Source organism: Passer montanus, unplaced genomic scaffold (genome assembly GCF_014805655.1).
Source record: "Passer montanus isolate IOZ18808 unplaced genomic scaffold, ASM1480565v1 scaffold4, whole genome shotgun sequence".
Classification (NCBI taxonomy): domain Eukaryota; kingdom Metazoa; phylum Chordata; class Aves; order Passeriformes; family Passeridae; genus Passer; species Passer montanus.
The window spans coordinates 1,804,900-1,816,733 of record NW_024368818.1 but is presented as its reverse complement, the minus strand read 5'-3'; the positions used below and the strand labels follow the sequence as shown (position 1 = coordinate 1,816,733).

General features: G+C 36.6%; 1 protein-coding gene across 2 annotated transcripts in view; it reads right to left on the bottom strand.

Moving 5' to 3' along the window:
* Positions 1-1,146: 1,146 nt before the first annotated feature.
* The window catches only part of UBL3 (ubiquitin like 3), a 57,089-nt gene continuing 46,401 nt past the window's right edge, over positions 1,147-11,834 (bottom strand). For both annotated transcript variants that reach the window (XM_039718360.1, XM_039718359.1), the window contains exons 2-5: positions 11,230-11,338; positions 7,587-7,673; positions 3,305-3,382; positions 1,147-2,902 (exon numbers count right to left, since the gene is read on the bottom strand). In XM_039718360.1, the coding sequence (XP_039574294.1) occupies positions 2,850-2,902; positions 3,305-3,382; positions 7,587-7,673; positions 11,230-11,338 (327 nt within the window). In that variant the 3' untranslated portion in view covers positions 1,147-2,849. The remainder of the gene's footprint in view (positions 2,903-3,304; positions 3,383-7,586; positions 7,674-11,229; positions 11,339-11,834) is intronic.

Below are 11,834 nucleotides of genomic sequence, written 5' to 3'. Positions count from 1 at the left end.
CCCTGCAAAGACTTAGCTTTAATCTTTTTGGGCTGCTAGTATCCACTTTACTCCCATCAAAGAAGAAGAGAAGCATATGCATGAGCTTTAGCAAGGCTGGGAAATGTGGGACAAAGAGCCACTGCTTTTGCTTTGGCAAATGCACAAACCACAATACAAAGCACACAAGGAAAAAAGCACACATCTTTTAGCAATCCCCCCACCCCAGTTTTCCACCCTCCTCACACCACAAGCAGAAATGCTCTTCCAAGGGCAGAACTGTGACAATTGGTGGGAAAATTCAGGCAAACTGTTCTATCCACTTTCTGCAGGAGTCATTTTGGCATGCTTTAAATGCCAGGCAGTATTTAAGGATTTGCTTGGACATGTGCATATATGCATCTTATTCACCTTAACAAAAGGGAACTCCACATGCTTTGTTACAGAACCTCACCAAATACTTTAACTGGAAGCTTCTGGATTTTCATGTATTTATTCTGTATTAAGTACCTGGCTACTTTTTCAAACCAGAATTACATCTCATGCATTTGTTTTTCAAATCAATGCATTTGAAAGACTTCTTTAACTAACTGAGCATGTCCTGTCTCAGACCATTCCTTTTTCTTGTGCTGTCATAGCCATTTCCCATCTAATTCTGTATTACTTGGGAGGTCAGCATTTTGGACAAGGGAAGTCTATCACACTTTTGTCTTTTTAAAGAAGAAGGTTTGTGTCCCTACAGTTTCTTATTTAGCAACCACACTGCAGAGCAGAAGGAAAAGCCCCCTCCCAAGATTCATTTTGGTAACAAGCACACAATGGTGTCATCTCAGTTCCAGCACCTCAAGGGGTATGTCCATGCTCTCTGGGATCAGCAAACGAGACTGCAAAAACTCACAGTATGAGCACACGGCTCCTGTGAGGCACACAAGAGTGTGACACGGCTGCACATTTGCAACTGCTCATGTTCACATTCCTCTTCAACACAAGAAAGACTTCCAGGCCACTTATGGAGTGAAAGGATAAATCCCATTAGCATTTTCCAGCAAGCTTTGTGCCCCTCCTTTTTAAAAAATAAGTAAAATGGAGTCCTTACTTAATTTCCAGATTAAGAAACACTATTAAAAGCAGTTCAGGCCCAATTACAACCCTTGAAACACCACTGAAATGCACTACAATATTCTTTTATTTAGTTTACAGAAGAGTCTATCAGTACAGGTTGCAGAAAGAAAATGTTTAGTGCTATTTACAATTTGTTTTAAAACTCTGCTCTATACAAATTTAATTCTGATCAGTATGAACAATATTTTTGTAAATCTACTGCATATAAAGCATTTCATCAAAGCAGTAACAATGAATAAAATAACCTGTTTACATTTGAATGATGCCAATCATTCGGAAAAACGATTACACAGAACATCTGTAAGAGTTGTGGACACTTAAGTACAGAACACAATGTCAACCTGTGACTCAGTTTTTTAAAGGCTAAAGCTATTTATATGGAATATTGTTCTATTATACTACACGCCAATCTATATTTAACTTCTATAGTTATGTAATTTATAAGATTTTTATTAAATATATTCTACACATATTTGTAATTTCACCCAGGAAGAATTCCTCCCCAGTGAAAAAATATAAAATCTTTTATATTTTTTAATTTTTATTTATTTTTATTTTTTACAGGTTTAGATGAAACTAGCTCATGCTTTAGTGCTGTGCAAATTTCTTTAGCATATCAACATTTAAATTATTGATATGAAATAAAAGAATGGCATCCTTTTCAATTATGTATGCCTTCAAAAATCAGCTTCTGATTTTAATACCATTGCAAGCACTAATACCAAATGCAGATTACGTAAAGAAACAAAACTAGTATTATGGCAGAAGTTTTTCTTTTTGCTTTTTAAATTTTAATAATTCTTTTGAAATCTCTAATGAGTAAGCATGACACTGACGTCTAAGGTACAGATGAGAAAAATGACTGAAAAACACCAATTGCCAATATTCAAATACATAAAACTGATTAGTAAATGATGTTTTCTAACATTTATGCACAATAATAAAAGCCTATGAACTACAGGAAACTACCCCTCCCATATTAAGGCTAGGAAATGCACTCTCTGCACTTGTTTGTGCTGTCTGAATAAGCACTCAACTAACACACGATTGGAGTGCACACAGTAACAAAAAATCAGTTTCATCAGCCCTCTACAGAGTGCTTTTAAATTACAGGCACATAGTATTTTTTCTTTGTTGCAGTGAAAAGATATATAGTTAGACTTGGTTTAGTTAGTATTCTGTGCCAGTTTGGCCACCGAGGTTGACTTAGGTAGAATTGACTTAACAGTTTTTCCTTTGATTTGGCCGTAAGTGAGATTTGTTTTACTTATTAATACACTATTTTCCAGTGTTGCATTATACATTGTGGGTTATTACTAGATGTCTCAAATATTGTTAGAGATTGTTGAGGAGAAATATACTGTCAACCATATTTAGTGCAAATTGCATCTAGAAAGCTTGACTGGTTAGATCCGGTTAATGCAGATTTTTGTGGTAGCAAAAAGATTCCTGCTATGGAAAAAACCACAAACTTTTCTGGAGACTGAATTCTTTCAAAAAGTGATGTACTGTAAGATTATTCAACAAACAAAAAGGAGGAATTGAAAAAAATAAACAAAATGTTCATAGATCTTTCACTTTTTTTTTTTAGACTAATGAGACAGTGTTCATGTATTATTTCAGTTCCATGGATTTACAGACAGGCTCTTCCTACAGGTGTTTGAAGCAAGGTAGGGCCTCTTCTATTCCAGCAGCATGAAAGACAAAGACTATATTACATCACACTTAGCAGGTAAAGCTAACAGGGTTTACAGGATTACACAGCAATTGCTTTCTCCAGTTTTTTCACGGTTCCTTTGACCTGCAAAGAAGAAGGAAGTTTTACTTACATTCCATTTCTAAAACATGAGGCAGTTCTGTGTGAGAAGCATGCTTAATACAAGTCTGTTCTTAATTGTTTCCAGTAAAAAAATTATTTATTGCTATGCACATGCATACAGAACTGAAAAATAAATCAGGACTAGTTTTTCACCATAAAAACAAGAGCTTTTAAGGTCTGAGTAAGTTTCTGCACTATATAAAAATGCTAAACCAGAAAGTTAATTTCTTAGTTTTCTAGAAAGGGGTGCAAAAGCATTCTATTAGCTTCTTCACAAAAGAGCACAAGGATTTGACTTTACTATGAAATACTCAAAGAGCCTGTAAGAGACCTGACCACTTTGCCATGTACTTGAGTAAGAAACTCCTCCAGTGCCCAGCCTACCTTGAGAGTTTGGTTCTGGCAGTGTCTCTCTAGCCACCAAATGCATCACTGTTGTTTTGCCAAAAGGAAGTTTTAATGCTGCAAAAAGAGAAAGGGAGAGTTATTAACACATTGTATCAGCCTTTTTTTCTTCAAAACACCCAGTTGAAACTAACTATAATTGGATTAGCACATATTCAAGAGTTCATACTGTTAGGTTTGAACAGCTTACTGGTTGAAGTTTGGTAAATCAGGGACTCAGGGCATGGCAACAGTCACTTACAACACTGCATTCTTAAACACAGGATACTCCTGTTAGGAAGATTAGCTTTCCTCTTTTGAGTAAAAAAGTGAAGTGGGCATTCATGCCAAGACTCAGGTGTTGAGCACTCTTTAATGATAAGGATGAAAAAAAGTTGCTAATGCAGCCACCCAATCGTATTATAGCCACCCAATCGTATTATTCCTGAGATATCAAAACACTGAGCCTCTATGGTAAAACAGATTTTCCTAAAACATATTTTGATCCGTAACACAGATTTTTTGAAATACAAAATTTCGAAATCTTGCCTCTTGCTTTATAATAGTAATCTGTAACATCAGCTGCATGTGAAAAATATCAAATTTAAAGTAGTAGCTCTCACAATGCTGCCTTTGTGAGCTTTAGCAACACAAAATTTTAAAAGATCGTCCTTTCCACAATTCATTCTGCTTGTGTCTGAAACTAAAATGATAATTTTTCTACATTCCAATTTAAGTATATAAATACACTGTATACTTAGAGTATCTTCCTTGATTGTTTTTCTGAGAAATAAAAGGCAAAGATGGTCTTCTAGCAAAGTTCTGTCCTTCCCACTTTATAGTGGAAAAAAAAGTTATAAATTTAACAAGAATTTAATCCTTAATACAAAAATCATTCTGATTTGAGTAGACTTTGTCCTGTCAAACTCAAGTTACAACTTTTATATTCACAGACAGTGAAATTGCATTTTAAGTGAATAAATTAATAAGGAATGTGCAATAAACCTAAAGAGGCAAATGAAGCAAAAAATGCCTCTCTGTTTTAATCCCTACAGCATGGATTAAGGATTCACCAATAAAAGCCTCACTACAACACCACTATTAAATCATGTTCATTCCCTACATATTTATTTAAATAAATGCAAATTATGATCAAAACACAGGTTCAAACACAGGTGTAAGCACACAAAGTGAAACAGAACTCCACAAAGATTCTTTGAAGCAGCTGTACTTTGGGAAAACCCATCTCTGTGGAAAGGCAAATCTGAAAGTTGCTTAGTTTAATTGAAGCACTGCCTGTGCCTGCAACTAGAAACTGTAAGATTGGATGTATTGATAACTGAAAGATGATGTATTTTGGGTACTTGATGCCATGATACAAGTTAAAACTCTGACTGTTAATATGCTCTTTGCAAACTCCATGGAAAAGGATTGCCTTCATAACAAACTCTTAAATTACACAATAATCATATTAGGAACATCTTTCATAATATCAACACAATTCATGAGACTTGATTGGTGAGTTGTGGAGATTAACTATTTACAGTAATCAAGTAGTACTATGCTAATATTTATATTAACTAATTTCAGCTAGTAGTTTGCATAGTTTACGCAAGTTCTTGCTAGAAATTTCCAGCTTCTTGCTTGGAGCACCACAACAGAACTGAGCAGCCTATCCTATGCTCAGTAATCCTTTATTGCTCTTCTCTTTGTGCTCTCACCCCTTTCTCTCAGTTTACCCAATTTGTATTTAATGCCTTTCCCAACTGTTCAATTCCATTGTTGCTTTGTATTTTCTATCGTCAGAACTTACTTTTCACCCCCTTTTGGAATGTGGATGGCACATGGTGGGTTAAACTTCCCTTCCCCAGTAAATAAGGAAGCAAATCCTGCTGATTACCATTATCTACCAAGAAATGGAGACCTGTTGATTATGTATTACTTCCCTAATTAATATTATTTGAAATGCAAACTGCAGTACAAATATTTAGCTAAAGGATTAAATTTCCTGTTGGAAGCTGAACAACGCCTTGCTAGCCAACTCTCCAGCTCTCTGCACAGGCAGGACACAACAAAGCAGTGTGGCTCAAGCACTGCAGGCAGGAGCAGTGCAGCTTTACAGAGGTGTCTGTTCCACACTGCTCCCAGTGCCATTAGCTCTGCTGTTCCTGTAGTGACAGGACATTCAGGTATCACAAAGGGTGATTTATTGAAAATACAGTTTTTTCACTCAAAAGCACTTTTTCCTACCAGTTTCTCTTTTTTGAGGCATCTTTGTTTATAGAAGTCTCAAATTCATAACACTACACAGACATGTAAGGTAAAAGTGAACAAAAATGGACTCCAGTTAAAAAGGAAAACACCAAACTGTTTCCTTGGAAACTTTTGTTTCACTGGATGATAAAGTGATTTTCAGGAGGTCCAAATTCCAGTCAATAATTCCTAATCACCTAAAGCAAATATGACACTAAGTGCTATAACTCATTCAAAGAGAACTGCCGCTAGAAAAGCTTAATGTAAGTTAAGCTAAGAAACATAATAAAAATATTGTTTAATAAACTCCCCCCTTCACCTCCCTTTTAAAGGTAACAAGTTCACTTAAGGGTACCTCCAATGAACAACACAAACTAAAATAAGAGACTTTTCAGGCTGTTTCATGAATTCCTGTTCCACTTTCAGCAGTGTAATCTTACTCCTGATAACTTCATTAGTGCTGAAGTTAAGCCAATGTTTCAGGGATGCTTTTTCTTAAAACAATACAGTAACGAAAATACTTTTGAAAAACACTAATATACATGTAAGATCCTTGGGGTAAAAACATGATGATTAAATCTCAACGCATGAGTGATTAAGAATGAACTAAAATGCCCTGAACCCAAGTAAGTGTTCAAAATTCATAGACCTAAGTTGATGCACAGTCAGCAGCATGCAGCTATTATTTTCAGCTTAACTCATTAAACAATATATTCAACAAATATTCAACATTTTTTCAGATTTAGACAAATGTCACTGAAGGGAAAAAAATACTGGTGGTAAAGAGCAGCACTCAGCAAAGTATAAAGTAAATAAATGGTGAAGTAAATCCCAGTTAGCTATCCTTGCCTGGAAATGTAGGGTAAGACTAGCATCTTTAATTGCAGAGATGATCCAAGACTTAACATTTGTCTTTCAACTCTATTCCAACTGCTACTAGCTGCACTCACTGTCACCTGGTAAAAATACAAATTAAAGAGTGAATAAAAATTTCAGAGTTCTTCCAGCTGAGCTGACAATGATCTTGTTTGTATATATAGAAGCATTAAAAATTTATATATGTGGAGAGTAAATCTATAAGTACATCACTAGGCAACACTGGGAATGGTAGAAAGTGAATCAATAACTATATCATCCCAGTCAATTCTTCATGGCAAATCAGCATAGGCAGTCCAGAAGTATTCTTTTCAGATTCCTCTTAACTTAAAAAAAAATTCATTGGTGATTTTGTATTATATTATATTCTCATTTCTGTACTGAATTCAGGTACCAAACCATAAATAATTTGAACATACAAAGTAGGAGCATTGATTTGTTTTTAAACTGGCACAGAATGGGGAGTCTCACATTGTTTTGCCGTTGATACAGCTGATATTCCCATTGGCAAATGCCACCTACAAAAGGAGGGATGACTTAAATGTGTGTCACACCTCTATCAAGGGTTCCCACCAAAACGCGTAATTGTGAGGAAACAGCTGCCACGAGGGGGCACAGTTGAATTGCATTTCCTTAGCAAACGAAGTGAAGCCATTTACTGTTGTTTTCACATAACTATGCAATTGTATCCCTGGGAGAGCACTGGACAGCAAGAATGCTTCCCCTCATTCTCATTCATAGGGTGTTTTCCTGCGTTGCACGAAGATTTAAAGTATTGTTTGACCAATTATCATAAAGTTTATCATGCATTTTAAAATACTTCAGATATTTATTAAGTAGCTTGTCCTGCAAATGCAGTGTGAGAGAGGTGGAACAAAATATTCCATTTAGAAAGACAACAAATAAAAGCAGCACTACAGTTTCTTTGTGTGAGAGGAGACTTGACTTAGCAGGTGGCACCTCGCAAAGTTTAACAGCTCGTGGTAACAAGATGGAAAAATATGCAATAAAGTACAATGCCACTCTATGCACAAGAACAGCAGTATAAAGCAGGCCATCCTTGATCTTGAACAGTAAAGTAGTATTCACTGAACTGTAAGTAAATATCCCCTTTGCCTAACTGTAACACGTACAATGAAAATTATTTTCATACCTCCTAATGTCACATTGCCATGAAGAAACCTCCCTTGATAAATAAGCCGCAAGATATTTGGACTGCTGACTTGTTCTTCTTCCCAATCTGAAGAGAGAGAGAATTTTCACAGTTACATTGTAATAAAAACATCTTTTGTTATTTCTCTCACCTTTACCCAGGAAGAAAATCGGGAAAGGACTCTTTTGCACAAAACACTAAAGAGAGAAGGCAGGCCGAAGGTACAGGAAGATAATTCAAGGCCAGCACTCCTGAAGTCTATTCTTGAATCTATTATTTGACCCTGGGCATTGAAACACGTAATCTTATGTCTGCAAGTATAAATATTACTGATGTCACAGACTGCAGGATATATTTAGAACATACACAAGTCCTAAAGAAAATATTTCATACATGCAAATTGCTTCCTGAATCTTGATATCCAAGCCATTCTGAAGTTTCCCAAGCCACACTCCCCACCACCAGCTAATTGACTAACTGGAGCCGTTCTCCAGCAACGGGAAGCTGCGGCACCCAGAGCGAGCGCGCATGTGATGGGTCACTTGAACCAGGACTCTGAGATCACAGCACTGAAAAAAAGCTCCGGAGGCGGCTCAGCGCCGTTCGATGACAGCCAGATCCAACCAGTTCCATGTCTGGAGGGGGCAGTGGCCTGAGCAGCCCCCAACCGCCACCACAGAGCCCGAACGCAGGCTCTCTCAGAGCACACACCCACCAATACATTTTAAGGAGCTTCTCCAAGGTCCATCCATTTTTATGTGTGTTTTTATGTGTTTCAATGTTTTTATGTGGCAAGCAGTGGTTCAAAAAAAGCAAGCTTGCATTTTCCTATAATGCTTAAGCTATCATAAATAATTGATAAGCTTAAATGGTCTTTTCCTACTCTTTTCCCATTCCCTGTCACAATGTGAAGAACAAATAAATATGCACTTTGCTTTCAGAACAAGTATCATAAAGCCTTGAAATGCTGAATTTAAATGGTCTCTCTGGGAATACAGTGTCTTCTGTTTCTTAGATGACCAGATATCTGGCTACAGTTGTTCACAAATGTCCTCTCTGTTTTTGTAGTGTTTATATAGCAAAATCAATATTCAGCATGGGATCAGGACAAGCCACAGAAACCAACCTGTTCACTGGGAACACACAATTAACATACAGGCAAGAGCAACTGGCACCACAAAAGGAGAAGAACTGAAAAGGGTAGAAGGGGAAGCATTTAAAACAAAAGCCACAGCTGCAGAGTGTACAGAGAGGCATCTGGTGCAAAAAGCAAGCAGGCAGACTGGGCAGCAGGAGCCATCTCAGCCCGACCATGGTGGGAGCAAGGCTGGTACCAGCAGTAGAATGTGCAACACTCCCAGGTGCTCCCATGTGCCTGGTTTATAAGATTAGATCAAATTAGGCAACCAAAGCTATTTGAATTTCAAGTATTTCCACTTAGGGTCTGATTCAATTGTCTTGCAATTCAAGCACATGCCCATTCCGCTGTGCTGTGAAGTGGGCTACATCAAGGATCTGAATTATCACACTGCTACCATAATAGTTTTGTTTTGGTTCTTTTTACTCCATACAGTCTGAACTCCACTATACTGTGGCTGTAAAGAGAAATTCAGTCAGCTGACAGTGCCATAATGATGTAAAACCACAATCAAAAGAAGACAGACTTGCTTTTGGCACAGGTATTTTCTCACTGTTAAGCTGCCAAGTTACCCATCCTTTTAATTTCTGCTTCTTGGCTGGAAGTCTGAAACATTTCTTTCTGACATGAATTCAGATTTTAATTTCCAGTGATGACTAAATGAGCCAAGGACCCACTGAATCTACCTTTTTTTTTAAGTTCAGATAATTGCTGTACCAGAAAGAAGTTAATATTATTTGGTAGAAAATGGGGAGGAGAAGAAGAGAACAGGTAGCCTGTCTAGATGATACACATTAAAATAAATTTGGCATTTTCTACTGCAAGTCGAGGCATCCTTAATTAACAACTGTATTGGCAAAAGAGGTGGGGCGACGTTTGCCTTAATCCTGCCAGCATGTGACGGAGGTTATCTCATTCCTTTTTTCCCCACAAGATCATGACAAGTCAAAATGGTGGTAAAAAAAATTGTAACACCTGTTTCAAGGCAACTTTAGTTTTCATCAAGATTTCTCAGTCCTGTGGCACTCTCAGTCTGAAAACAGCTAATGGGCTAATGTTTGTGAAAATCTACATGCTATTCTGAAGTGACTTTTTTTTTTTTTCCTTTTAAATTGAGACTATTCTTCTTTGCAAAAGTAATTAAATATTCATCAAAATTTAGAGTACTCCCTCAGGACTGCAGGTATTTGAACTGAGATTTCCAGTTCTGGTTCTACTGTTTTCTAAAGAAGAGACTTTAAGGTCTGGGTTTCTTCCCAACTCTAAACTCAGAATCTGCAACTTTCAAGCTCTTCACAAGACTGTGAACATGACATCACATGTTCACAAGCATAAACCTGAGTAAGAAAAAAAATCCAGTTCTGCCTCTACCAATTCAAATAAATGTACACAAAGAACATTTGGATATGACAACTATGTTGTACATTATGTACATACGTACATTAAAATATGTACAGCACAGAAGCTATGTTAACCTATTTTTAAAGCATTTTACATCTGTAACTGATGCTTCAGAGGACTTAAAACCTCCTCCTTCATTACATATTTTACTAAATACATAATACTGCATCCCAGCAAATCAAACAGCAAACTGAACATTTTCCTGACCTCAAAGACCAGTTTAAGCCTTAAAATACTGATTATCACTATTAACTTTTTGGCATAAACTATTATCCACCATATGTCTTTGACAAAGGCACCAGAGAAACAGATAGTGCAATGTTTTAGTTTGTCTAAATAGTAGTCTTTTTAACATCAAAACAGTAACCCAAATGAAGTCCTGCACCAAAAGAAGCATTTTCTTTCATCCTATGTAATGCTATGTCTGTGTTTTGGCTATTTTCCCATGAAATCATAGTCGGGGAGAACAGAAGCACTTTGTTTTGGGGAGCTATTCACATATGTGAATACACATCTTAAGTTCTCAAGTCCATTTTCCAAAGCCAGTATTCCTGTATGACACCAACTATATTTACACAAACAACATCCAGTCTTCTAATGTCTCTTAAAATGAGCTTTTATATTTGTTTTCTCCCTGGAAAAATATCAGTATTACAGATCCTTTCCAAGATTAAGCAGTAAGGAAAAAGTACTTCAGACTCAATTTCACTAATGCATTCCTGTGACTTCCCATGTTTTATTTTAGCTGTTCTCACATAAGAGGTTTTATATCTCCAACATTTCCTCACACTTACTAGATCCTCTAAATCAATCGATAAAGAAATGTGTCTAAAGACAGGGGGAAAGAAGTACTTCAATTTGGGGAAGCAGATTTTAGAAATAAAGTAGAAAACAGTCCTGACATCTAAAATTCTGCCCAACTGAAGGAACTGTGAAAAAGAAGGCAGGACACCTGTATTTCTACATAAATCTTTGTCCAGATAGTGAATAAGCATACTTAATTTGAATGTTGAGCAAGAGATCAGTTTACTGACACTTCAGTCTGCATATACAGGCAATCTCCTTGCTCACCAGTTACAAAGCCAAAGGCACGCTGCTACTCACCCATTGGCCAGTTGTCATACACATGTTTTGCAATATCTGCAGCAGAGTCATTCGGTGAAAACAGGAACTCTTTTGTTTTCCCGCTTACCAAGATGAGGCGCAAATTTATCTGGTAAAAAACCCCAAAACATCAGTATTAGGAAAGTTTACAGAGACAACTTAAATTATTTCTTTTTTACAGTTATTAAAAACTGTCGTTGCTTTTGGAAGACTGATCCAAATGATTTGAGAAAACAGTTCAACATGTTAACATATGTTAAAAAGAGGGTCAAAGAGGTCAATAAAATGTTGTTCACATACCCATAATCTAGGAAGATTAAATTCTAACAGCTGGTATTTTTGATTATAAACACCAGAAGATTCTGTTAGCGATTGAATCAATTGTGCCAGTAAAAAATAGCTCTCAATAAGGTAGAAATATACTCTAACAATGACACATAAGCAATATAGCTCCTGAATGAAGAGGAAAAATATAAACCTGAAAAATTAACTTAAGAGACAATTAAAATATCAAAATCTGCACCTGAATACCGTATGAGCCTAAATAAAAGCCCTAGAATGGTCTCTCCTGATCTCAGCCAGTGCATCTCCTCCAAAATGCCCGA